General features: G+C 56.9%; 1 protein-coding gene across 13 annotated transcripts in view; it reads left to right on the top strand.

Moving 5' to 3' along the window:
- The window catches only part of TNS3 (tensin 3), a 215542-nt gene that overhangs the window by 167433 nt on the left and 22388 nt on the right, over positions 1 to 25721 (top strand). For all 13 annotated transcript variants that reach the window (XM_053897586.1, XM_053897594.1, XM_053897588.1 and 10 more), the window contains 3 exons: positions 21532 to 21703; positions 23110 to 23735; positions 24465 to 24551. In XM_053897586.1, the coding sequence (XP_053753561.1) occupies positions 21532 to 21703; positions 23110 to 23735; positions 24465 to 24551 (885 nt within the window). The remainder of the gene's footprint in view (positions 1 to 21531; positions 21704 to 23109; positions 23736 to 24464; positions 24552 to 25721) is intronic.

The raw sequence follows: 25721 nt of genomic DNA, 5'->3' as shown, positions 1-25721 counted from the left end.
AGAGTGTTTACAATAGGAGTGAAGGCATGTGCTGAACATGAACGTGTGTGACGTTTACAGATGGCCCTGATTGCTTTGAATCTTGCAGATCCTGAAAACAAGCACATTTATATACATTATATACTGATCCTGTGTCCGTGTTTAGGTGCCTGTGTGTGAACGGAAAGGGCGTATCCATGTCTCTGCACACGTGTGATGCCCTTGCACACTGACCCGTGCACAACAGGGCCCCCTGACCCCACAAAATGGCTATGGATGAACAACTGTTGCCCAGATCCCTGACCCCCGAGGCCCCAGATTAAGAAAGTAAAGAAAGAAAAATTGAGTGTTTCAAAATCTATTTAAAAATAAACATCCTGGGATACCTGGTTGGCTTAGTTGGTTAAGCGTCCGACTTCGGCTCAGGTCATGATCTCACAGTTCATGGGTTCGAGCCCCGCGTCGGGCTCTGTGCTGACAGCTTGGAGCCCGGAGCCTGCTTTGGATTCTGTGTTTCCCTCTCTCTCTCCTCCTCCCCTGCTTGTGTTCTGTCTGTCTGTCTGTCTCTCTCTCACAAAAACAAATAAACATTAAAAAGTTTTTTCTTTTTAAGTAAACATCCTGGTGGGCTGGTGGAGTCCGTGTTCGGCCAGGCTTGGGAATGAGAGCGTTCATTCACTTGAGTGAATGGAGCCCTGAAAATACGCACGTTGGCCTTCTGTGCAAGCACCTCGTCTGCTGAGCCGGCCAGCTTGCAAGTGCCCGCATGAACCGACTGTGTCCGACTGCGATGAATGCAGTGTTTTGTGTGCTTTCCTTTGGCTTAGAGGGGTCTTTGTGTTTCCCAATTTAGTGGACTCAGCTCATTGCTTCCCCCTCTGCTGGACTGTTCTTGAATCTCAGAGCGCTGAACTTCTGCGTTTCCCCAGTGGGGGCTGGAGGTGGGGGGGAGAAGGGAGGGTGTGTGTGTGTGTGTGTGTGTGTGTGTGTGTGTGTGTGTGTGTGTATAGAGGTTGCTGTCCCCTTGATCCTGAGCCCTGCAGCCCCAGGCCTTGGTGACAGCTTCCGGGGGCCCTGCTCTCTGGTCTTACACAAGTTGTGGGACCTCTGGCATCTTTGAAACTTAAACAACAGTTTAAGGAGCTGTGTCGTGGGTGGCATGGGGGGAGGTCTCTGAGAAAGGAAGGTGGATTCCAGCCTGTGGAGAGGATCACCTGCCAAAAATTTGCCTTCCTGTAAGTTTTTTGTTTGTTTGTTTTAATTCTGAATGCACTTCCAAAGCCCCGTCGGTTATCAACATTGAAACACTGGGCTTGGTCCTGGGACTGGACCGGTGGTTCGGCCTCCTGTCTGCCCCGCGGCAGCCCCTGGCATGTGTGCGGTGGGGAGTCCCCGCGGACAGTCGGACACCTCTCGGAATGGGGGGGAGGGACCCAAAGGAAACGCGGGCACAGGTGCCATTTCTCTGACAGAGGCCCCGTTCCCGCCCCTCACGCACCGCGCACCCAGAGGTGAGCGCCACGGAGCACTGGGTAAACACCACGTGCTGCTGGGTACACTCAGGGAGGTCGTGGGTTACGAGGCCTGAGGAGGGCCAGACGTCTCTCGCCCCCCCCCCCCCCCCCCCCCCGCCCTGTTCCTGGCTGCCACCCGAGCCCCCAGGTTAGGGTGTGTCCCCGAGGGACAGAGGCCCTGACCAAACCACCGTTCAGGCAAAGAAACACAGTCTTTGGTTTAAATGCCATCACGTGTCAGTGAGTGACCGCACATGTGTGGTGTGGACTAGAGCCTCAGATGGCTAGCGCCTGCACATATGCCTAGGTAGGCCTACGTTGAGGGATTCGTCACTTTTTCAGCGTTTATTATGTGCCATGCCTTCGTGTGTGCTTCTGTAAGGGAGCGACTGTATAGAAAACCCAGAAGCCAGGGAAGTAAGAATTCAATAGTGGGGAGAAAAGGGAGAGTTTCCTTTCAGATGCTCCCGGGCCCAGTGTGCGCTCCAGTGGGTTTGTGGGTGAGTTCTGTGTGCCCACGGGTGCAGGTGGTCTCATACTAGGCAGATGGGCGGTCTGACCAGGCATTGGAGGACCTTGACATTGGGTGACCGTGTAGTCAGAGTATCACTGAGCTTGTGCGGTTGCTTTTAGTGTTTGCTTTTCATCCCTTCTCTGCAAAAGCCCATCAGTGGACTGGATCATAAGCAGCCCAGAGCAGCGCCTCCCCAGATGCTGGGTGGGGGGGGGGGGTAGTGGACCCCCGGGAAAGCAGGGGGAGCGTGTCAGAACCACCCTGAGGACCCCTGTCTGATGTGTGTCGTTCAGGACCTTCCGGAGATCCCTCACTTCTGTGTTTCTAGGGCAGAGCCCTTGCTGAAATCCTGCGTGCGGGTCTCCGATGCCTCCTCTCTGGGGTCCCGGGACCCCCTCCTGTGCACACAGGAGGAGCTTTTAGTCCTAAGACGTATCCTGCTGATACCCCAGTTGTTGGGTGTCGGGCTCAGCTTCATTGGGTGAACCCCAGGCGGGCGGGGTGCTCATCCGGGCCTGGTGAGGACCTGATGGGCCAGTGGGTGCCGTCTGAGCCGAGTGCTTGGAGGGAGGGCAGCCGGGCCGTGCGTGTGGGGCAGCATAGTAGACGGGCTGTATCTGCATTTGATCTGTGACCCCACCGACCTGGGGGTGAGCCTGCCGGGGCCCAGCGAGGTGAGGGTGAGCTCGGGAGTGTCCTCCCGCTGACCCAGGTTGGGCTTGCAAGGTGGGGGTCAGCAGTTTCAGGGGACAATCTCCTGACTTTTCATCGGTTGACTTGCTGCTACTCACAGCACAGCCATGAGACCAGCTTCATCCCTGTTGGGACCCCCAAGCAAAGAGGAGAAGGAGGCAGGGCAGACACATCTCCAGAAGGTTCTAAAATGTCTGTAGACTCCCGCCCACGCCGAGAGCCCAGGTCAGGGAAGAGTTGCACCAAAGCTGCACGGTAGTGGCATTTGCAGAAAGCTTGTGCTGCTTCCCCTCTGCCCCCCCCCCCCCCCACCGCCCCGACAGCTGCCCCATACTCGTCAGGCCTGCGGTGGCGTCTGCCAGGCACCACGGGAAGGACCCACCCCGAGGAGTGCCTTCCTGGGCCCAGCCGCACGACGTGATCCTTCCTTTCTGTTCAGGCAGAGTCGACCACGGGAAGGGCCCGTCCATCCGCCGGCCGAGGCTGCCCTGCGCCATGGTCAGGCATTTCCGACATATCCTTTGCTCTCCCTCAGGCACATAAACAATCCACAGGAAGTGCCCTGCCTGGACCTCGAGGACAGCGATCCAGGGATCTTCCTGGCCAGTAACAGAGAGGTGGCCCCGGGGGGTCCTAGTGAGGGGCGCGGGCCTGCCGGCTTTCAGGCTTTCACCGGGGTGATGAGTGCGTCTGAGGGCCAGGCAGGCAGTGGCTGGAAGCTCCCCTGTGTGTGTGCGCCCGGGGCCAGTGCAGTGCTCCGGAGGCCCCGCTGGGACAGAGCAAGAAACGGGTGTCCTGGGAGGGACCTCGTGCTCTGAGGGGGCCTTGCGGCCTTGGGGGAAGCCAGGCCGCAGGGGGATGGAGCACATACCTCCGTGTGACTGAGTGCGATGGTGTTCCAAGTCATGTAAAAATGCAGGGTCATTCGAAATGGGCTTTGAAGAGTGTATAAGAGTTCTTCACCAGTTTGTTTGTGGGGGCGGCAGTGTGGCTCTTCAGATAGAGGGAAGGACAGGAGCAGAGAAGAGGGAGGAGAGGGACCTAATGTTCAGGCCCACCAGCAGCCTGCTGGGGGAATAGGCTGGCAGCCAGGGGACCCAGCTAAGAGCTGGAAAGATATGGTAAGGTGGCGGGTGGCGGGTGTTGGAGTCCACCGTGGTCAGGAAGGAAACCTCCAGGGTTTGAGTAGGAGGCAGGTCCCTGGCTGCCCCGGGCTGGTGGGGGCAGCCCCGGTGAGCGGTGTGCCCCCATCCGGGGGACCCTGGTAGGCAGGGCAGGGCTGACCAAGGACTCCGGTGGCTGCTGGAGCTTCTCCATTGTGAGCGGGTATCCCAGAGGATCTGGTCCACTTTGGGGGAGATGGGGCTGGAAGAGCATGTCCTGGGGTGCTGGTTGGGGGTCCTTCTCAAGAAGGGGGGCTTGCAGGGCCCCCTGGACTCGCTGTTCATCCCTTGGGTGACACCGGCCGAGGGGCTGAACCAGAGCTGGGGACGGCTTCAGCTGGGGGGTTTGTAAGAGGTTAAAGCAGGGAGAAGGGAGACTGAGAGGAAGCGAACCGCGCGGCCAGCAGGCGGGGCCGTGTCTGGAGGCAGCGACTGGGCAGGCGGCCCGCACAGCAGTCCCGGATTCTTTCTGCGGACGGCTCTCCCCTGCCGCCCTCTGAATGGGCCTCCACGGAGGTGGCCGCCCCTGTCCCGCCCCGACCCCCCCGGGACACCGGAACCCAGAGTCGCCCTGCCCCAGGGGTGGGGGACGCTGCTCACACACTGGGCCGCTAGGGACAGCCCGCGGAGGGAGCGCCTTCCGCCTGGCCCACGACTTCCCGGGCCCTTCCGTGGATTGAGTGGCGCCCCGAGCTGCCCAGGTAAGCGGCCTCTCTGGTCCACCCGAAGCCTGCTGGCATGGGGGGGGGGAGCAGGCTGAAACCTGAGCTCCCTGGAGGTGGGGGAGGGGCGGGGGGAGGGGACAGGGGTGCAGAGTCCCAGGACCTGGGAGCTGGGGAGCTAGACTTGGGAGGAGGGTAACTCTCCCCTCCCCGTGTCCCCTGTCACTTGGTGACAGCCCTCGGGCCCTAAGACTCTGCAATAGACACCCCAGCCCCAGAGCCCAGGGGGCCCCTCCTGCCAGAAGAAAGCCACGCTTTGTCTCTGCCGAAAGCCTGGTTCACAGATGTGCGGCTTTGGGAGCCCGGCTGCTTCCCAGCACAGCACATTCTTTTGCTGAGACGGAGCACGCCTGCCTGCCCTGTTCCAGGGCTGTCCCGTCTGCCCCAGGCCCTGGGGGACGTCAGCTTTCCCCGTGGCGGAGGCCCGGGCTGCACCTAGGTGCTGTACTCAGCTTCCTGGGAGCTGTAGACTGTCAGCGAGTGTGGGAGGAGGCACTGGGAGCAGTCTGGGGTGGGGTGGGGGGTCCCTCCCTGCAGCCAGAACCTGGGGAGTGGGGGTGGGGGTCTCTCCCTACAGCCAGAGCCTGGGGGAGGGGGGTGTGGGTCCCTCTCTGCAGCCAGAACCTGGAGGGGTGGGGGTGGGAGTCCCTCCCTGCAGCCAGAACCTGGTGGGGGTGGGGGTGGGGGTGGGGGATGGGGTCCCTCCCTGCATCTGTCCTCCGACTGCACCCATGAGAGCCTACAGGACGTGGACAGGGCAGGTGCCTGGGTCTGAGGGGCCACCCGGCACCCGTGCCCAAGGGTAGTGCTGGCCTCCACATCTGCTGACCCGTGGGCTGGTGCCACACCATGCCGGTGCTGTAGCTGGAAGGATGGGGACGGGTAAGAGGGAGAGACGGGAAAACCCCAGATGCTTCATAGGGTTCAAAGGTATTCAGCCTCTTGAAGAAAGAGAAGCCCAAACCGGTCAGTCGTCGCCTTCTGGTTCTTTCCCCGGAGGGTCTTGTGTGTGCTCCCTTCCAGAATTGGGAGATTCCTCCGCTCCTGCCCAGAAGGTAGTGTCTGTTCCCGTGTTACCCCCGGTTTAATGCGTTAAAATGTACACAGTTCGTACATGGGAGTAATTTCCTGTAAATTTCTTGCACACATCAAGATACTAGAAATTGGGTAGCATGGGAGTGTTTTTCTGACTCCTGAGGTGTGAGATTCGAGAGTTTTGGTCTGTTGATTGCAGGAGAAGAGAGGTCGTTCTGTCCTTCCATCAGTGTCAGTGGCCGGAGATGCCTTACCCGCCTGTGCCTTCTCAACATGCAGGGGACTCCCTGCCCACGGTGGCATCTGTTGTATTTGGGGGGGAAGAGTCAGTACCTTAGGGCTGGGTTTTGACTTGGACGTCTCCCCAGTGAGGGGAGAAGTCGTCTCGGGGCAAGAACATAGGTTTCCGAGTCACAGAGATGAGCTGGTCTCCTTTGACCAAGGGTCTTTTTTTTGTTGTTAATTAAGTGTATTTTTTTAAGTTTATTTTTACTTATTTTCGGGGAGAGAGAACATGAGCAGGGGAGGGGCAGAGAGAAAGAGAGAGAATCCCAGGCAGGCTCTGAGCTGTCGGCACAGAGCCTGACACGGGGCTCGAACCCATGAACCGTGAAATGGTGACCTGAGCTGAAATCAAGAGTCAGACACTCAACCAGCTGAGCCACCAGGCACCCCCCAAGTTTGTTAATTAAACCTCGCTGTTCAGAAGCTCGTCCACAATGCAAGGCTAATGGTTTGCACACGGGAACGTTTTCATGAGGATTAAAGAAAGTTGATATGTGTGATGTAACCGGGATTTTAAAACCTTTTGGAGAAATCTGATGTGAAAGCCATGGGCATCCAGAGCTGCTCACACAGCATTGGTCTGAGGGCGGGATGAAGGTCTGGGTTGGAGGGTCCCTCTGTCAGTTGGAGGCACATAGATTATGCGTTCAGGACCGCTTGTGGAAAGATGTCCCCAACTGCTACCTGTCTGACTTTTGTGTGTCCTGTCCTTCCATGTCTTCTCCCTGTATTTGAAGAAAGCAGCAAAGTGCCGTCCGAAAGCATTAGGCTGCCGAGCTGAGTTGGAGTCAGGACGGTGGCCGTGAGGTTGTGTGGCTGAAGGACGTTAAGTGACCTGTGGAGGCTGGTGGCTCTGCAAGCATCAGTGGCCCGCTGGCCTTGGTGCCGAGTTGGGTCTGTGGCGAATTCCTCCCCATTCACTTTACCTAAGGCCACCTTAGGTAACATGGAGGGAACTGGGTCACAGGAACAGTGAGAGCTGGGGTCCAGACCACGCCCACTGTCCACTCCATCCTGACAGGATGTAAGTTGAGGAGCACTGGACCGAGGAATCGGGGAACCAGCTCAGCTTCCCTTTCTGCCACTAACTAGTGTCGGCCTCGAGCCATGTTCTCTGTCTGATACTTGACAGGTGATTAGCCTCAGGGAGATCAGGTGGGTGCCAGGTAAACCAGGTCAAGGAAAGTGACACAACTTTTACAAACTCAGTGGGAGAGAATGGGGTTGGAGGACCCAAGGATGAGCCAGCTTTCCCAGGTGATTGAGTGCAGAGAGAGAAGCTTCTAGAATGTTATGGAGCTCTTTGACAGTGCTTGAGAGGGTAAGAAGAAGGGTCCCCGAAGATGAGATTTGGTCCTAGAAGATGTGGGTGTTGGGGCCCCTCCTTGTGGCTGTTACAGGAGCAGATGTGACACAGTCTGTCCAGGGCAGAATCTTTGAGAAGGATGCCGTTTTCCAGCTGTCTTGTCCCTTCTGCTGTCTGTAGACTTTCCGTCTTCAGCAGGGTCTTGGCCTTTGGGCTGGGCGAAGGCAAGCCAGGAGTGACATGGAGGCAGCTGAAGGAAAACTGGGGTAATAAAGCTGATTGCACACTGTCTGAAGTGACACTTCTTTTGTTAATAGGGGAACGTTTACAAGTTTAGTAAGGAGATGTTTTAAAAGATACAAATAAAGGAGGAGAAAGACCGTGTTCCTGGGTAGGAAGATAACGTCGTGAAGGTGTCACATCTTACCAACCTCGTGTGTGCGTTTAATGTAGTTCCAATCAGAACACCGATGGGTTTCTTGCAATGGGACTTGATGAAGTGCTTTTAGAAGTCACGGAGTAAAGGATCTTCATTAGCTAGGGTCCCGCCACCGGACGCGAGGACTTGCCAGTGAGCCGGAGAATTGAGCGTGCAAAGGGCCTGTCCATCACCTGGGAGGTGAAGGTGAGACCAGACTCACAGCGACTAGAAGTCTGGTTTGAGAAAAGGGGGTGCTGTCCACGGGAAAGGGGCTGCTCTGCAGAGAATCCCAGAACGGTTTGCCACGCGGACAAGGGCAATGTGGACCCCTCTCTGCCGCGTGTGTGCGTCACGTGCAGGTGGGGCAGGGGCTTAAACATCAGGCACAGTTCTTGGGAGCAGTAGGGGCGGAGCATTCCTCTGTTTGCTGCCCTGGATCTCGCCCCTCGGCTTCTGTTTTCTTGCCTGTCTTAGGTACTTTTCACCCATTCTGATGTCTCCTTTATCTTGGACGTTCCAAGCCTCGTGATTGTCATTCTTTCTGGACAATGTCCTTTGGCCATTCGTTAAGAGTAGGTTTGTGAACAACAAATTCTGTTCGTTCTCCGTCATCTGCGAATGTCTTATTTTCCCCAGTGGTGGACGGATATTTTGGCCGCCTGGTAGAACTCCCAGTTGGCAGTCCTTTTCCTTGGGTCATTGCGACATGGGGGCCAGTTCGTTTTGGCCTCTTGGTTTCAGATGAATTAGTTACCCATGTTTGAACTGAAGTTGCCCATAGGTGTTCCTCTCTGGGGCTGTGTGTAGGATGGGCTCCTTGTCTCTGGCATCCAGAAGCTTCCTCATGATGGGTGGGGTATTTCTTGTTTATCCTGTTTGGGGATCAGTCAGCTGCTTGGCCACATCTGGGGGGTTTTCAGGTATCGTTTCTTCTCAGGACCTCCAGCCGGGCTCTCCCTGTTCTGGGTCCCCCAGGGCACAGCCATCGGATCTTCTATTGCTGGCGCTCAGGTCCCTCCCCTGGGCCTGTTTTGCTGTGCTGTTCACATGGGATGAATGCTCCTGCTGGACCTTGTGGCCAGGATCCCCTCCCTGTTCCCCGCACATTGCTGTTCACACTTCTCTTACTGCATGTTTCATTTCTACCATTTTTTGGTAACTTTTACTTCCTTACTGAGATTTTGGGTTTGTTGTTGTTCCCTTCCCCCCCATTTGTTTGAAGAGAGTACGCAAATGTTTCCAGAAGCAGGGTTCTGAGGCTGCTGTAAAATCCTTGCCAGGTAATCCCAGCACCTGATTCATGCTGACGCCGTCATCGTTCACAGTCTGCGCTCATCCAAGTGACTTTCCTGGTCCCTAGTGTGACAAGGGGGCCTTCCTGATGCCATGTGGGGAGGCTCTGGATTTATTTTGTCTGGTCTCCTTTCTGCAGCATGGACCATGTGGTGGTGAGATTCACCTTCCCGCCGGCCCTGCTGTTCCGCCTCTGGCTGGAGGCAGAGGGCCCTGCGCCATGTCCATGTCTCCCGGGGTTGGGGGCACATCCTGAGGGCCCCCTTCCTCCGGGAAGCGGGGGTGTTGGGAAAGATGAGCTTTCTGCCTGGCTGTCCTGAACCCACATTGTGGGTTTCTGTGGGTGTTGAGTTGGCCTGGGGCAGGTATTGCCAGAATGGTTTTCTGTGGCTATGTGGCCACTTTCTTTTGTTTGGTTGGTTTGGCCTTTTGGAGAGGCGAGCAGACTTTTCCTGGAGCTGATTTGTCCGTGCTGGTCGGTGGTCCCGGGACCTGTGGGAGGCAGTAAGGCCAGCAGGTGGCTCACCCCCACAGGTCCCAGGGCCCTGGGCAGCCGCTGCCTGTGCACCTGTCCGGGTCTCCTGTGCCACGGCCTGGTGACATCCAGGGTGTAGTTTCACGGTGAGGCTGCTCCCTCCTGGCCGGAACCACAAGTTCCCAACCAGACTGTTTTTAGCTTTGCTAATTCGGTAAACATTTGCTGTACAAACACGTCCTCGGTGCTGAGACATGGGACACCGAGGTGAAGTAGGGACGTGACTCTCGGGGCGGAGGCATGGTCCACGGGCACCTGGAGCGGCCCGCGGGAGCCAAGGAGGTAAATCCCAGCCTTAGCCGCAAGGGGCACTTGATGGGGACTCCCATGAGCGGATCCCGTGTGGGGTGTGAAGCCTTGAGCTCGGGATGCTGTCCTGTTCCCCGGAGTGGGCGGGGTTGCAGTAGAACGTGGGGACAGTTTATCATGAAGAGGCTAGAAGCAAGACTGTGTGTTGTCTTTGTGGCTGAGGGATCTGCTGGGAGGGAGGTAGGGAGGGAGGGGAGAGGCATGCCCCCGGCCGTTGCCCTGAAGGAAGGTGGATGTTCCAGAGGGCCCAGAGCCTTATCTTTTGCCCCATGGGCAGGGGTTGGTGTGGTGCCTGATGGCCCTCTGGGGACGTGGCCACAGGGTGGGGACCCCTTGATGACAGGCTGCCCGGAACGCACACCTTGGGCAGACTTGCGGGAAGAGGGAACGCGTCGGCACCCTTGTCGCCAGGCCAGGGGCCGTGGTGCTGGAGCTGCGACCGCGCCACGGAGACCCTACTCCCGCGTCCGCGTCTCAGCTCTGCCTCCTCTTCCGCGGCTTCCTGCTCCGGAGAGCCGCATCCTCGCAGGGAGGCACCCTGTGGACCCAGGCACCTGGGGTGTCAGTAAACCGCGGCTCCTGTGTAGTAAAAGATGGGCACGCAGAGTTCAGGTTTCTGTGAGGACAGGGTCAGGCAGGGAGCTGCGTCTCCACCCGCAGCCCCCGCCGAGTCCGGGGGTGCCCCAAGGACTGGAGCAGCCTCGGCTCCCTCTCGGGGCCCCTGGAGGATCTGCAGGGGGTTCTGGCCGTGGGTGGCCAAGGGCGCCGGCACCCGGGAGGGGCTTGTCACCACGAGGGACCCCTCTGGAGGACAGGAAGCTTCCACCGTGGTGCAGCGCTCCCCGGACTTGTCTGGGGCGTCCAGGCCTCCGTGCACATGCACTTGGGCCCTGTCCAGACTTCTCCACCAGCTTCTTTCTGCCTTCCTCTTCCCTTAATCATGAAATTCGCCCTTCCTGTTTATCCTCGCTTGTTCTGATCTCACCCTCCCCTGTCTCCCCCGCTACGGCGAGTATGGGTCCCCATCTGGGTCCCTGTACGGGTCTCTGGGGCCAGGCTGACCCTCTCTCACGGCTCAGGGAACGGCTCATGCTTTGGACGCAGAGAGTCCCCCTTCCTCCAGGAGGGCCGAGAAGGTCAGAGAACGCTCGGTCCCTGTCAGTTCTCGTGGTTCTGTTTAAGGGACTGTGAAGACAGGACAGACCACTCATGTGGGGGCGGCTGGGGCATCTGAGACCAGGAGCGGCGCTCCTGTATCTGCTGCAGATTTCGGTTTGCCCTTCGCTTTGGAGAGAAGGAAATGTGTCTTAGGATCAGGTCCCTTGGGTCTGTTTCCTCCTTCCCCCCAAAGTGGAGCGATTTCCTGCATCCTGTCCTGGGGGAGGGGTCATTCTGGGGAGAGGGTCCCAGGATGTGGCTCTGCGGGGGCGGCCACCTGCCATCCGGCCTGGCCTCTTGTGGAGGGGGCGTCTGTTGTGGTGACTGGGTGCTGGAAGTTACAGTGAGATGTTTGGAGCAAGTTTTTTTTCCAAGTTTTTTTGAGAGAGAGAGCAGGGGAGGGAGGGGCAGAGAGAGAGGGAGAGAGGATCCCAAGCAGGCTCCCCACTGTCAGCACAGAGCCCAACGCAGGCCTGAAGCTCTCACGTGTGTGCACAGCCTCCCCCACACCTTGACCACCAGGATTGTGTTAGCAAAGACCTTTTGCGCATTGGCGTGACCAGCCTGCTTGTCGGAAATGGTGTCAGGTGGGAACCCGAGTGGAAAATAGCGAGAGTGAAGACATTAGGGTCCAGGGAGCCACAGTGTCGTCCCCTTGGAGCCTCCTGATCGCCCACCAGGCTGCAGGTAGGGATGGCGGGTGCTGTGGACACTGCACCGTCTGGCGAGGGCTCCCGGAGTCTGAGGTTGCTTGCGCCTCTGGACGTCTGCCTCAGCCTTGTCAGGGCCACCATCCAGGGCCCCGAGGACGAGGGGAGATGACAGGTGGTCTCCTCCTCCCATCTCTCGTTCCTCATTGCCCGTTGTAGTGAGCACCCTTCATGTCCTCCCGAGGGAGTCCTCCCCATGGCCCTGAAGCACACGCCCCCATTCTTATCCTGCCATTTCCAAAGAGGCTACGTCGCCCCAAAACGTGCGCCTAGTGCTGTGGGCGTGTCCTCCCCGGAAGTTCACATGTTGACGTCAGAATGCAGCTGGATTCAGGGGCAGGGATTTGCAGACGTGACTATGGTGAAAGGAGATGATTAGGGCGGCCCTGGTCCAGTGTGATGGCGTCTTTGTAAGCAGAGGACATCAGGACACAGACATGCAGAGGGACGACCACGTGAGGACACGGGGAGGAGACGGCCGTCCCTACATCCAGGAGAGGCCTGGGGAGGCACCAGCCCGGCCACGCCTGGATCTCCAACTTTAGCTTCCAGCACCTGAGGAATAAATCGCATTGTGTGAGGAATAGATCGCGGGTACATGTGTGACACCAGGACTCTGACCCAGGGAGTCCGGGTCCAGAAGGAAGAGGAGCATGACGATGGGAATTCAGGAGAAGGTTCTGGAATCCCCTCCAGCCAACGAGGCATGGGAGTTTCTGGAAGATGTGGCTTCCCGTCAGGTCAGCTGGTGACAATGCAGACCCTGACCGGTTGTTTTGAGGACCAAGTAAGCCTGCAAAGGGCCCCGCACGTAGGGATTATTGGTAATGTGCTGACACTATGAAAACTTGCTTTTTCTAACAAAAATGTCTTCTGCGTCTTGGCACACATTGTGAAGACGTATCAGCTTCACACACTCAGTGATAGCGGGAACCCAGGAAGCCACGCAGTGTTAACTGAGGCTGAGATTTCCAGCACTGGCCTAACAGGGTTTGTGGTCTTGCGATCCCATGATCTCAGGGTGATTTACAGGTTTTGCATACTCACTGCTGCCTGGCTAGGGACCTGGTTTTAGGATCTGAGCGGTGATAATCTCCTGAAAATGGCAGACTTCCGGTTTCTGAAATAAGGACAGAAACCTCCCGTTAGCCTGCTGGGGTCCCAGAGGCAGGTCCCCAAATGCCCAGGGGTTCTGGGGCGTAAGCATCCCATACATCTTGGATGTATGTCCATCAGATTTTCCGTGGGAAATGGGGTCTTCCAGTCATGGCAAGAGGCAGGCTTGTGCCACAGGCCCTTTGAACGTGACTGTGAAGTTCTGCAGTACAGTCATGGTGGGAAGAAGGCTCCCACCCACATACTGGTTGAAGGCTCTTCAGGGTCCATATGTCAGCAGTCTTTGCCGGGCTGAAGTGACCTTTCCTTAGATGTCCCATGGCAGCGTTTCACATGAAACCCACGTGCATTTCTAGCGGAAAGCCGATTGCTGGAATTGTGCCCAAAGGAAGAAAACATCAAGAATTTTTGTCCTGTGGCCTGGCCCCGTTGTGGGGCTGGAATTGTTCTGGGAACTTGGGACTTGTAACCAAACGGGGGTCACGACATCTTCACCGACAGACCTGGGCGTCGTCTGTGGGGTCCGTGTCTGCTGCTGGCCTCCATCTGTGTGTAAATCCCGGGACGCAGGCTGTGGTGACCACACTCCCTGTCTCTCCTCGGCTGACCCGCCAGCAGGTGCATAGGCTCCCCTCTGCTTGGAAAGCACTTTCTCTGGGCTCTGGCCTCCGCGCAAGGAAGTCTTCCCTGAGGGAGGTCCAGTGCCTCCTTCTCCCTGGCGCCCTGTCCCCTGGGTAGCCTGATGCCATCTGCCGTATGCATTCCAGTCTGCCTTGATTCCTACCCAGTGGACAGCAGCTTCAAGATCTCCTATCACTGGGGCCGCTGCAGGTGACCGGTCCCCACCACGTAACTGGCTGACAGAACACGGGAGAAAGACATGGGGCTACTCACAGGAGCCAGAGGGCTGAGCACACACGTACCCACCCTTGGATGAAGGATAAACAAAACATGGCCCATCCAGCAGTGGAATATCATCAGCCCTAAAAAGGAAGGACATTTTTGTACATGCTGCCACACGGATGACCCTTGAGGACAGAAGCCAGACACAGAAGCACGCATACTGGATGATTCCACGTGGGCAAGGTCCTGCGAGGGTTCCCATCCGGGGAGGAGGAAGGTGGGTGCGGGGCTGGGGGAGGGGGGGGTGTCTAACAGGGACAGAGCTTTGGTTTGGGAGGATGGCAGTGCTGAGGCGCACGGCATGGGCGTCCTGGGTGCTGCTGAACTGCACACCACAGGTGGTTTAAGATCATGAAGTTTGTGTGTCCTTTACCACGTTCTTTCTTGGAAAGGGAGATGTCAGTGAGCCGCAGAGGAAGGTCTGGCCTTGGGGTTTTGGTCACGACGCCTCACTCCCGCCTGCTCCTCCGCTCTGTGCGCAGCTTCCCGCGTCCAGGCTCCGGGTGGTCTGGTATCCCCAGGACCCCCGGCCCCGACGCCGTTCTTTGTCAAGCCCTGCGGACGGAAGCAATTTGTCCTGGGCGCACACACCAAAGCCCAATTTTGTGGGTTGCCACGGGGCCCTGTGAGCGCCTGAGAGACTGGCCTCGCGTGGTGCATCGCACGGGTAGCAAATGCTTTGGAAACTCTCCCCGTTTCCACATTAGAATTCCCGGCACCACCCCAGCTAACTAGGGGGAAATGTGTTTTCCTGCCAGTGTGTTTGAATCAGAACCTCTGAATGAAAAAGGGACATCCTCAAAGAGGCTGGAAAACACAGGGTCCCGACTGCAATGGGCTGTTTGAGCTGTGTGCGCAGGTTCTCAGTTCTACCGGCTGGGGGAGGCCTGAAGACGTTTCTGGAGGGAGTACCTCCCGCTTGGAGGAGGGCATCATGGCGGGGTCAGCCCTCTGCACCCAGACAGGAGCCCTGACCCCGGCGTCGGCCGGGCACTTCTAAGTCTGTTGGGGGAACGAGAACGTCGGTCCTTCTAGAAGAGGGAACCAGTTCACCCCCAGGGGAGCATTCCGGCTATGCACGGAAAATGCTGACCTTAGCTGTAGAACACATTCATGGTCAGAGATTTTGACCCGAAGATGCACGAAGGGAAAAGCTCAGGACCGAGAAAGTACGTGTCCGTCCACGTGGAGGTCATCCGCCATTTCCTTCTGTGGGGCTGCGGGTACACGGCTTTGATTTTCATCCAGAAACACACACGGAGGCCTTGGCTGTTCCAGCCTTTCAGGGGTTTTCCCTACTTAATTCTCCTTCTATCTGGTTGCCTGGCTGTCCTTCCTTTGCTTTCCAGAAGCTCAGCTTAATGGCCTGCTGTTCGTAGATAAATAACAGAAGCGTGCTAAGATAAGGACTTCCTTTTAAAAAAAAAATCACTTCTACCCAGCTTCCCACGCAAAGTCATGCTTTTTAAAAATAACACTTTAAATTTAGAGCTGAACAGACCCGAGAAGACATCTGAGCTGCTGTTCACGGGTGGGATTCTGCAGATGGAGTGCCAGAGGCTGGGAGTGCAGCCAGTGGCCCGTGACTTGTGGCCAAGAGCCCAGGTCCAGAACCTCAGGGGGTGTGGGCAGCCCCAACCTTCCCGGCAGCCCCAACCTTCACACCTGGAAATACAGGGATGGAGACGAAAAATGTGTTCATACTACTCATGCAGAAATCCCTCTGATGGTCCACAGTTAACTCTGTAGTCCCCGGGTGTGAGCAGGAGGGCAGGGTGTTGGGGGGACGTGGTGACAGATGGATGATGGTGGAGGCTGGATCGATCGATGATGGATCGACCATACGTATGTACAGCCTCACACTCGCTTCCAGAGGGGTGACCGAGAATATGCCTGTTTCTCACGGCCTGAGGCTCAGTCAGGTGGTCAAATAGCAAAACTCCTCTTTCTTCCCCGGGATAGGTGAGTATCCTCTTGACATCCCCCCTGCTAAATTTATTTCACGTTTCCTTAAAGGCCATGTGGAAGTGTAGCTGCAGTTTGTAATTAACAGTCACTGACGCACGAGTCAATCGTTGTTGTGCTTTGTAAGATTCTTCACGCACAGGAAGGCAGGGAGGTGTGACTTTGTGTTGATGTCCTGCACCCCAACTTGTGCAGCACGTTGTGGTCCCTGCGCCTAAGGTGGGGGCCACGTCCCAGCACGCGTAGACCTCAGGGTCTGGCCGGCTCGGGCTGGGCGGGCAGTGAGCATGCGGGGCCCCCTTCTTCCTGGAAACTTTTCCTGTGCTGAGAATCGCGGCCAGCGGGGAGCAGATGTTATCCAGCTTCCCACGGAACCTCCTGCAGCGGCCCCAGCGGAGCCTAAAAATAGACCTTTTGGAAAAAAGCCCACGACCCTGTCACCCCTGTTCTGGGTAAAGGAAGTGCAGGAAGGGGAAGCTGAGGGGAGCCTGGGCCCGGAAGGTCCTGGAAGGTCTGGGAGCCCCGGAGGGAGGGGCACCAGGACAGCAGCTGGCCCAGGGAACCAGGAAACCAGGGGCCTGGTTTCCAAACACTGATGGAATTGTGCCTCCTCCTGGGGTGTCAGCAGGAAAGGGGAAATGTGAGAATATGTCAGGAGAAACACAAATGTGGCCTTGCCTGGAGGATGCTGGGGATGTGAAAGAAGCACGTGTCGGGGCCTCCGGGGCCCTCACATGTCACCGGCCAGGCAGCTCCCTCGCGGGCGGGACGCCTCGCCAGCTCCCAACCGTCCTCACCGCACCCCTGGGCCTCCATCCGGACCCAGACTGAGAATGCAGAAGCCAACGGCCTGGAATAGGCGGCCGGGCCCAGGGACAGTCCTTTCAAAACGTCACCGTAACTGCTAACAGCAGAGGTTCAAGGTGAACATTGTCAGCCACACGTGTTCCACCTGCCCTCCCCGCGTGCGCTTCCTGGAAGGTGGTGGGTCCACGAGGCGGGTTTGCATCTGCGGGCTAACTCCCAGACCTGGTGTGCTTGTTTTTGGTTCAGGTTTCCAATGTCTTCTCCAGCCCCGTGGGGTTCCTGTGTCACACTCTCTGGATGTCCCACAGGGACAGGCCTGCGCCCCGCGCCTCTGAGGATGGAGGTCATGCCCTTTCTCCTCGAGGCCCCACTCCCGCTGGGTGGGTGGGGGGCCCTGCAGCCCCGTGGGGCCACCTTCAGCTGCGTGCGTGCATCTCTGAGCACACAGGAGGGCCCGGCTCTGTGGCAAATGTGGCCGGGAAGCCAGTGTCCCCACGCTGAGGTCCTTGGCTGTCCCTTCTCCAGATTGAGGGTTAATTAAGCTCTGTGGCCCGGGGCAGGGAACAAAACCCAGCCACTGCCCAGAGTTGGTGCTGAGTTGTGAACAAAGCCACTTTCATGGGGACTGCTGAGCTTGCTGTTTTCCGGAACCGGGACGGGGTGACAGGAACAAAGCGGGATCTCATCTCCCTCCTGCCTCGGTCCCGGGGGGTGGCGATCTCAGGCGCCACGCGGCTGTGGCGTGGGATTCCTGAGGCTGCTGTGGCACGGCAACACTAGAGCGTGTGCCCCTGTGGCTGCAGCAGGACCACCGAGAGTACCGTTGGTGACGGAGTCACCTGCGGGGGGGGGGAGGTGCTGTGCACGCTCTTGAGTGACCCCCCAGGCTCCAGCCACCCTCACGCGGGCATGTTGGCCTTTACTGATAAGCAGGTCTTCTGACTCCAGAGTTGGGTGCTTGCTCCTTGGCCGGGCCTGGGGTGATCAGGACCACCACCCTGAGTCCTCAGGCCAGCCCCCGGGGCTGTTTCCACATCCTGCCCTGGACTTTTTCCTTTAACTTCTGAGCCACCCCTACCTCGTTCATTACTTCATAGCAAGTGTGAGACACTCACGTCGGCGCAGGCGTGGGGGCCCGGCAGGGGGCAGTGGGGTTGCCCCCGCCCTGTGCACACAAAGCCCGCAGAAGGTGCACAGCACTCCCATAGTGTCCATTTTACCAGAATCCCGCATCCTTCCCGGCTCCCATCAAACATGCTTCCTCCAGGAAGCCCTCCAACTCCCACAGACAGAAGCAGTCCCTCCCACAAGTGCCTCTGTGGATGCAGGAGTGCCAGTCCTCAGGGACTTACAGTGTGGTTTGTACAAGTACAGCGTTAATGGGGAGCCTGGGGGACTCTGTTGGTAAGTGTCTGACTCTTGGTTTTGGCTCAGGTCACGACCTCACAGTTGGTGCATTCAAGCCCCATGTCAGACTCTGTGCTGGCAGTGGGGAGCCTGCTTGGGATCCTCTCTCCCTCTCTCTCTACCCCTCCCCTGCTTGTGCTCTCTTTGTTTCTCTCACAAATAAATAAATGAACTTAAAAAAAAAATACATTAGCGCTGGGCTTCTCTGTAGAGAAAAATGTACTGAGTGCGTAAAAACCACTGAAATCGATTCCTCCGTTTCCCCCTTCCCAGGATTGCACAAGGTGCTATGTTTCGACGTTTGGCACTGATTTTCATAAGTTTGACTTATTAAGTGAAAATGTGTAGTTTTGTTTTTACTTATCTTGGTTAGATTCCATGGATTGCTTTCTGAATTTTTTTTAATGTTTATTTAATTTTGAGAGAGAGAGAGCGCGTGCATGAGCGAGCACAAGCGGGGGAGGGGCAGAGAGAGAGGGAGACACAGAATCCGAAACAGGCTCCAGTCTCCGAGCTGTCAGCACAGAGCCCGATGTGGGGCTCGAACTCACAAACTGCAGGAGTTCGTGACCTGAACCAAAGTTGGACGCTTAAACTGACTGAGCCACTCAGGTGCCCCGACACTGGATTATTCTTAATGCAATCCATGTTTTTTGTGAAATTCTCTTATATTTTCTGAAACAATTTCCATTTAATTAAAGCGTGTATGCCTTTTAACTCCGACATATGTATAGCTATGAGTGTTCTCTCTCTCTTTCTCTTTTTTTGTCTTTGTTTTAAATTTCTTTGTCTGTTACCTGGCTCTCCTGATTGGTTTTTTTATTTTTTTAATTTTTTTTTGATGTTTATTTTTGAGAGAGAGAGACAGACAATGCAAGTGGGGGAGTGGTAGAGAGCGGGGGAGACACAGAATTTGAAGCAGGCTCCAGGCTCTGAGCTGTCAGCACAGAGCCCGACGCGGGGCTTCAACTCACGAACTGCGAGGTCATGACCTGAGTTGAAGTTGGATGTTTAATCGACTGAGCCACCCAGGTGCTCCCTGATCGGTTTTTTAAATTAAATATTTGAATTGTGTCCAGAAATTATAGCTCGATGATAGATAGATAGATAGATAGATAGGTAGATAGATAGATAGATAGATAGAGGGTGGATGGATAGATGGTTAGGTAGCTGGCTGGCTGGCTGGATGGATGGATGGTTAGGTAGCTGGATGGAAGGATGGATGGAAGGTTAGGTAGCTGGATGGATGGATAGATGATGGATGGTTAGATAGGTAGATGGATAGATGATGGTTGGATAGCTAGGTAGACGACTGGCCGACTGGCTGGATGGTTAGGTTAGATAGGTGGATGGATGAATGGATGGATGGATGGATGGATGGATGGTTGGATAGGCAGATGGATGGATGGATTGATGGACAGGTGGATGAATGGATGATGAATGGACAGATGCATGATGGGGTGGATGGATGATACGTGGTTAGACAGGTGGGTGGGTAGATAGATGGAAAGATGGATGGATCAATCAGTCGATGAATAAACAGGCAGGCTGTGGAGGGTGGTGTATCTCCAGAGAGGGAGATTTTCTCCAGGCAGACATTTAGGTCCAGGTGGGCCTGATCTGTTTCTGGTGCTGGTGTTCCCACGACGTGGCCCTCTGGGGCCTCACCTGGAATCCCTGTTGGCAAGGGCCTCTCTTCCTGGATAAGTGCCTAGAGCCCCACCGTGAAACTGCCCAAACCCCTGCTTGTTTTGTGGCTTCCCAGCTGCTACCTCAGCCTTGGTAACCAGGCATCGGGCTCACTTCAAGTCCCAGCTGCCCAAGTGGCTCAGAACCTCACTTTTTCTCTCTCTAGATCAGTGGGACTTCCACAGCCCTGACCACAGACTTGGGTCCAGCCTATATTCCACGTGCTTCAAAGGGGTCTGTGGCCAGGACACATTACCCGCCCTAATGCCATCCCCTTCCCGGAAATGAGTCATAGGAGTGATCTGGAATTTTTAAAGCCTTTACTATGCTTTTATCAACTCTCGTTATTTTTTTTTAACTTATATGTTTTAAGAGAGAGAGAGAGGGAGAGAGAGAGAGACTGGGAGTGCACACAAGCAGGGGTGGGAGCAGAGGGAGAGCGAGAGAATCTTAGGCTCCATGCTCAGTGCAGAGCCCGATGGGAGTCTCAGTCCTACAACTGTGATCCAGATTCGGACTCCTAACCAACCGAGCCCCCCGGGTGCCCCAAGTCTCCCTTGTTCTAAAGCAGAAAGCAAAATAACCTGTATTTCTTACAATGTTATTTTATTGACCATGGTCGATTTTTTAAGAAGCTGAGTTTACAAAAAAGGGAAGTGGGGCATCTGGGTGGCTCAGTCGGTTGAGCGTCCAGCTTCAGCTCAGGTCATGATCTCCCAGCTGGTGGGTTCAAGCTCTGCATCAGGCTCTGTGCTGACAGTGTGGAACCTGCTTGGGATTGTCTCTCCCTCTCTCTCTTTCTGCCTCTACCCTGCTCACTCTTTCTCAAAAATAAATATCGAAAAAGGCAAGATTGTACAAATATCCAGAAATAATGGAGATGCCGGGCCATAACCAGATGGGCATTTTGTCCGTGAAAATGTATGAAATTCCAGGGAGGTGTTGGCTTGGTGTTAAACAGCAGGTTTCCATTCTCACTCCCTGAGTGACAGGGTCTGGGCCGGGGTCTCTGCACCTTGCTGGGGTGGAGACACCAGCCATCAGGGCTGTGCTGGAGGTGGGACGTGTGCCAGGAAGCTCGAAGCCCAGGGTGTGGGCTGAGATACCAACTCGGGACACATGGAGGTGAAGTGCCCACTGAGCCACAGCCACAGGGCCTGCACTTTGTGGAAAGTGTCTCTTCTGTGGAGTCTCTTCTGCTGTTTCGCAGAGAGAAGGCCTTGCCCTTCCTTCCTTCCTTCCTTCCTTCCTTCCTTCCTTCCTTCCTTCCATGTTTATTGTTGAGAGAGGGAAAGAGACAAGAGTGTGAGCAGGAGAGGGGCAGAGAGAGAGGGATACACAGAATTGGAAGCAGGCTCCAGGCTCTGAGCTGTCAGCGCAGAGCCTGGCTTGATCTAATGAACTGTAAGATCATGACCTGAACCGAAGTCGGATGCTTAACTGACTGAGCCACCCAGGCACCTCTGACTTTTATTTCAATGTTTATTAATTTTTGAGAGAGAGAGACAGCAAGAGTGGGGAAGGGGCAGAGAGAGAGGGAGACACAGAATCCCAAGCAGGCTCCAGGCTCCGAGCTGTCAGCACAGAGCCCGATGGCGGGGCTCAAACCGACGAACTATGAGATCATGACCTGAGCCGAAGTTGGATGCTCAACTGACTGGGCCCCCCAGGTGCCCTCTGAAGCCCCTTTCTAAAGTGACAGCCAGTCAGCTTCATCATCACGGTTGGTCTGTCTGTGTAAACTTGCCTGCAGGATGTCGATGACGTGTGCAAGGCAGAAGAACAAAGCTTTGCACGAAGCCCATCAGCTCACCGTAGCGTGGGGAAGTTGGGTGCATGTTCCGTCCGTGTTTTGCATTTGGGGAATGCACCAGACCAGAGTGACCCCTGCTTAGTGGCTTTGGGCCTCTCCCCTGCAGCACAGATTTTCAGAAGCCATGCCAACCCTTCTGGAAGAATAGTGACCAGGCCCGTAAGCACATCTCCACTCTGGTTTTCTCGCTGCAGAACCTCGAGGCTGCCCTGAGATCCCGCATCGTGCTGTGGGGATGTCCGAGAGCCCCGTCGGGCCCAAAGCCGTGACGCTCCGGGCTGACATGCCGGCCGCGCCCTCCTCCTTCCAGCGGGCGTTCACGTCCAGCACCACCTCCAGCAGCAGCCCCGGCCAGCGGCGCGAGAGGTAGGGAAACAGGCCCTTGCGCTTAGCGGAGCCGCCCTTGCAGATGGAACAGGCCACGGAGGGGAGGGCGGAGGGCCCGGCCTGCAGCCCACGGCTGCTCTGCAGCACGCGGCTGCTCTGTGCGCTGAGAACCGTCGCTCTTCAGAAGTGTAATCACAGATGGACACTCGTGAGAGCGTCCCCCCACTGTTGACGGGCCACGTGCTCAGGGAACCCATCGGCAGGTGGACTCTGGGGACAGTGGCCAGTTCAGGACCGGCACCTGTGACAGCGTGCTCTGAGCCAAGGCTGGAGCAGGGGTGCTCGGGCTTGGTCCCCCTCAGCGGCCAGGATGGCAGTGCTCTTGGGGACATGGAGTTTGTCCCGGTGTTCGGGAAAGCCCAGCGACACCCCCTTGGTGGATTGCGAGAGCAGGAGGGGCACACAGAGGGAGAGAGGTCATGTCGGTGCTTTGTGGGGGGCGGCCCTTGAGCCACTGCACATGCCCTGACCAGGAACGGTTTCTTGGTGTTTCCCTAGGACACATCACGCCCCGGCTCACTCTTGATTCTGCCTCCTTCCTCTTTTTTTTTTTTTTTTTAAGTTTACTTATTTATTTTGAGAGAGAGAGAACAGGGGAGGGGCAGAGAGAGAGAGAATCCCAAGCATCAGTGCAGAGCCCGATGTGGAGCTCGAACTCACAAACTGTGAGATCATGACCTGAGCCGAATCAAGAGTCAGACGTTTAACTGACTGAGTCACCCAGGCGCCCCGTTCTTCTTCTTCAAACCAGGGTCAGGGTCTCATCTGAGGACTTGGTGTGACGCCTGGGGCAGTAAGTGTTTGCTAGGGAGTGTGTGTGATTTGCTGGCTGGGAGCTGACTTTTTCTGGAGTTCCAACTGGAGGGTAATTTCTGATTCCCTCCATCCTGGAATTTCTGGCTTCGGGTAGGGTAACTTCTCATATTACTACTGGGCTCCTTTAATCAGCTGGTTAGGGGAAACTGAGTCAGGTGCCCTGGCTAGCTATCAGGGGAGGGGGAAGAAGAAAATGGGGAGCGTGGTTTGTGCCCGGGGAAGCCATTCTGCCAGAAGCCGCACACAGTGAACTGCGTGGCCGACGTGCATGCAGGGGCACAGACTGCCAGCTGGACACGGGGCTGGGAGGCTTCAGAGCTGGGGACCCGGGTTTTGTCTTGAGCAGAAAGGCCTTGGCCGGGTGAGGACGGAGGAGGCAGGGAAGGTGTGATCAGGTGCGAGGGGCTGAGCATCTTGGGGTGAGCGGCGAAGAGGGAAGGGTGGGTCTGACTGCTGACATTTTGGGGGAGCCTCAGCACTGGTTTCCCGTCTGTCTTCGCCGCCTGGGGGACCCCTGCTGATCTCCGGGCACCTCCTAGAGTGTTCTGATTGCTCTGTCTTTCCAACAGCCCTCCATCCGCCGAGCTCCCGTGGGTGGAGAGCAGCCCCAAAGCCTCTCTGGCCCTGTTGGGGAGCGGCCGGCCAGCAGGAAACGTCCTGGGCTCCGGCGAGTTCCCCGGCTCCAGCCTCGGCCCTGACAGCCCCGGGCGGCCCCACCTCCCACCCGCCGAGCTCCAGGCCCCTTTCCACAACCACCAGCTGTCCCTGACGGAGCCACCTGAAGCTCTGGGCCCCCCGAGTGGCCAGGCCTTTCTGGGCTTCGGCACTGCCCCCGTGGGGAGCTGCCTTGCCCCTGGGGATGACCCTGGGGCCTTGCTGGTCCATTCCCACGGTGCACCCCAGGCCCCCAGCACCCCGCGGACAGCAGCAGCAGCTGGTGACAGCGGCTTCCTGTCCTCCAGTTTTCTCACGGTGACGCCGGGCCACAGCGGCCACCACAGTCCGCTGACCCTGCCCGGGCAGCCGCCCCTACCCGAGAAGAAGCGAGCCTCGGAGGGGGACCGGTCTTTGGGCTCAGCCTCCCCTTCGTCCAGCGGCTTCTCCAGCCCCCACAGTGGGAGTTCCATGAGCATCCCGTTCCCCAACGTCCTCCCGGATTTCCCCAAGGCGTTGGAGCCAGTGGCACCCAGCCCAGGTAGGCACGTCTCCGCCGGTGGGAGCCCCGTGTGCGCTCGCTCAGCGAGGAGGGGGCCCTGGGATGTCCGGGCGGCGCCTTAAGAGTGGAGCCCAGAGCCGTCCAGCGGGGTCTCTGTTCCCTCTGCTTCTGCGCTGACCCACGGTGGGTTCTGTTTCTCCTGCCACTGGGAATCCTTGTTCTTCAAAAATTTTTCTTTTTGTTGTTGTTTCTATTTTGAGAGAGAGAGAGCAGGGGAGGGGCAGAGAGAGAGAGGGAGAGAGAGAATCCCAAGCAGGCTCCGAGCTGCCAGCACAGAGCCCGATGCCGGGCTCGAACCCACGAACCAGGAGATCATGACCTGAGCTGAAACCAAGAGGTGGACATTTAACCGACTGAGCCCCCCACCCCTTTCTTTTTTGAATTCAGTGAACTCATTCAAAATTTAACTATGAAATGTTTCAAATGTGTAAGAATAAGATACTGACACGATTAAGCAGCACCCAGCCACTCCATCTGCCTGTCTGTCCTGCTCCCCGGGGCCGGCCGCCGTGTCACCCCAAGTCTGCGCTGGTCAGGAAGCCCTGCTCCCTGACGCACACCAGCCGGCTCCCGCGTAGTTAAATACGGCGCTCTTTCCCGGGACACCCCATCCTTGCCCCGCGTTGGACTTTGAATGTTTGGTTCTTTGAGACGTGAGCGGTTGCCATAAACCCTCCGCAGTGACCGGTTTTACATTCTGTTTTGCAGATAATGCGGGTGATAAACATGTGTCCGTGAACTTTGTCCAAGACACATCCAAATTCTGGTACAAGGCGGATATCTCCCGAGAGCAAGGTGCGTGGGCAGGACAGGACCCCGGGGTGGGAACGTCCAGGGCTCGTGGCCTTGAGCAAGGCCTGCCCTTTATCACCTACCTCTGCAGAAAATTCACCTTTAGGTTTTTACAGCAGAGGCTTGGTCCTAATGAGGGAGCTGGGCAGACGTGAGTGCTGCCCATGAGCATGGCGGCATGCCCGTGTGCTTTCTGGTGGCTCTGCCAGCTGCCATTGGCGGCGATGACTGCGGATGGTCACAGGCAGAGATGTTCCCGGTGTCCCCATCCAGGCCCTGAGCCTCGGGGGAAGGAGGAAGGCCGGAAGTCTCCCCAACACCCTGGCCTCTGTGCACGTGCATTTGTCCACAGTGGAAAGATAGGCACTCAATCAGGGGGCCCGTGGTGGGCGTCCCCACCTGCCTCACACACATGCCACATGGTATGTGCCTGTGGTCCTGCCCCGTGGCAGCTGGGAAAATTCCAAGTCGTTGGTGTTTTTGAGCAGCTAAGTCACATATCACTTCTTCCCGGAAGATTCCCAGGAGTCGTGTCCGGGAGGGGGGCGGCCAGCTGGGGAAGAGGTGGGGATGGCCCCTGGGGTGAGCAGCTGTCATCCTGATGCAGGCTCGGTGGGGTCGCTGGAGGCAGGGATGTGGCTGCACGTGCACTGTGTAAGCCGAATCCCGGGGGCCGAGCCGGGACAGCGTGCCTCAGAGCAGGGAGGAGGGATGAAGGGCAGGTCCTCACGCAGCCCACATGGGGGACAGTTTCTGCACAAAGTCCTCAGGCCTCGTCCTGAAGATTAGTTCTCACAACTGCCTGGAGAGAAACAGTTAAGTGGCTGGAAAACGGCACTGTTCAACTTTCTCGTTGGAATTCTTGTATTCAGTTAAGTGGACCATAAACACGGTAAGAATGTGCCTTTCTTCCCACGAGCTCAACGAACCTATTGTCACGTTGCATGGGGGGAGCCTGTGGCCTGGGGGGGACCTCCGAGTTCCTGAATTGGCCTTTGTGGCCGTGCTGCGTGGCTAAGCGCCGCATTCTTGTCCCCTCCCTGCTCGTGGTGCAAGAACCCCCATGACTGAGGCCATGAACCCCAGTGCTAAGTGCCTGGTCCAGTGGGACGGTCTGAAAAGGGCCTGTCACGCACTGTGTTCTAGAAGATTCTGTGTGGAGTTCCTTTTCCG

The sequence above is a fragment of the Panthera pardus genome, unplaced genomic scaffold, assembly GCF_024362965.1.
Source record: "Panthera pardus isolate Hobbes unplaced genomic scaffold, ASM2436296v1 HiC_scaffold_8, whole genome shotgun sequence".
NCBI classification, from domain to species: Eukaryota; Metazoa; Chordata; class Mammalia; order Carnivora; family Felidae; genus Panthera; species Panthera pardus.
This window is presented reverse-complemented; position numbering and strand designations above follow the sequence as displayed.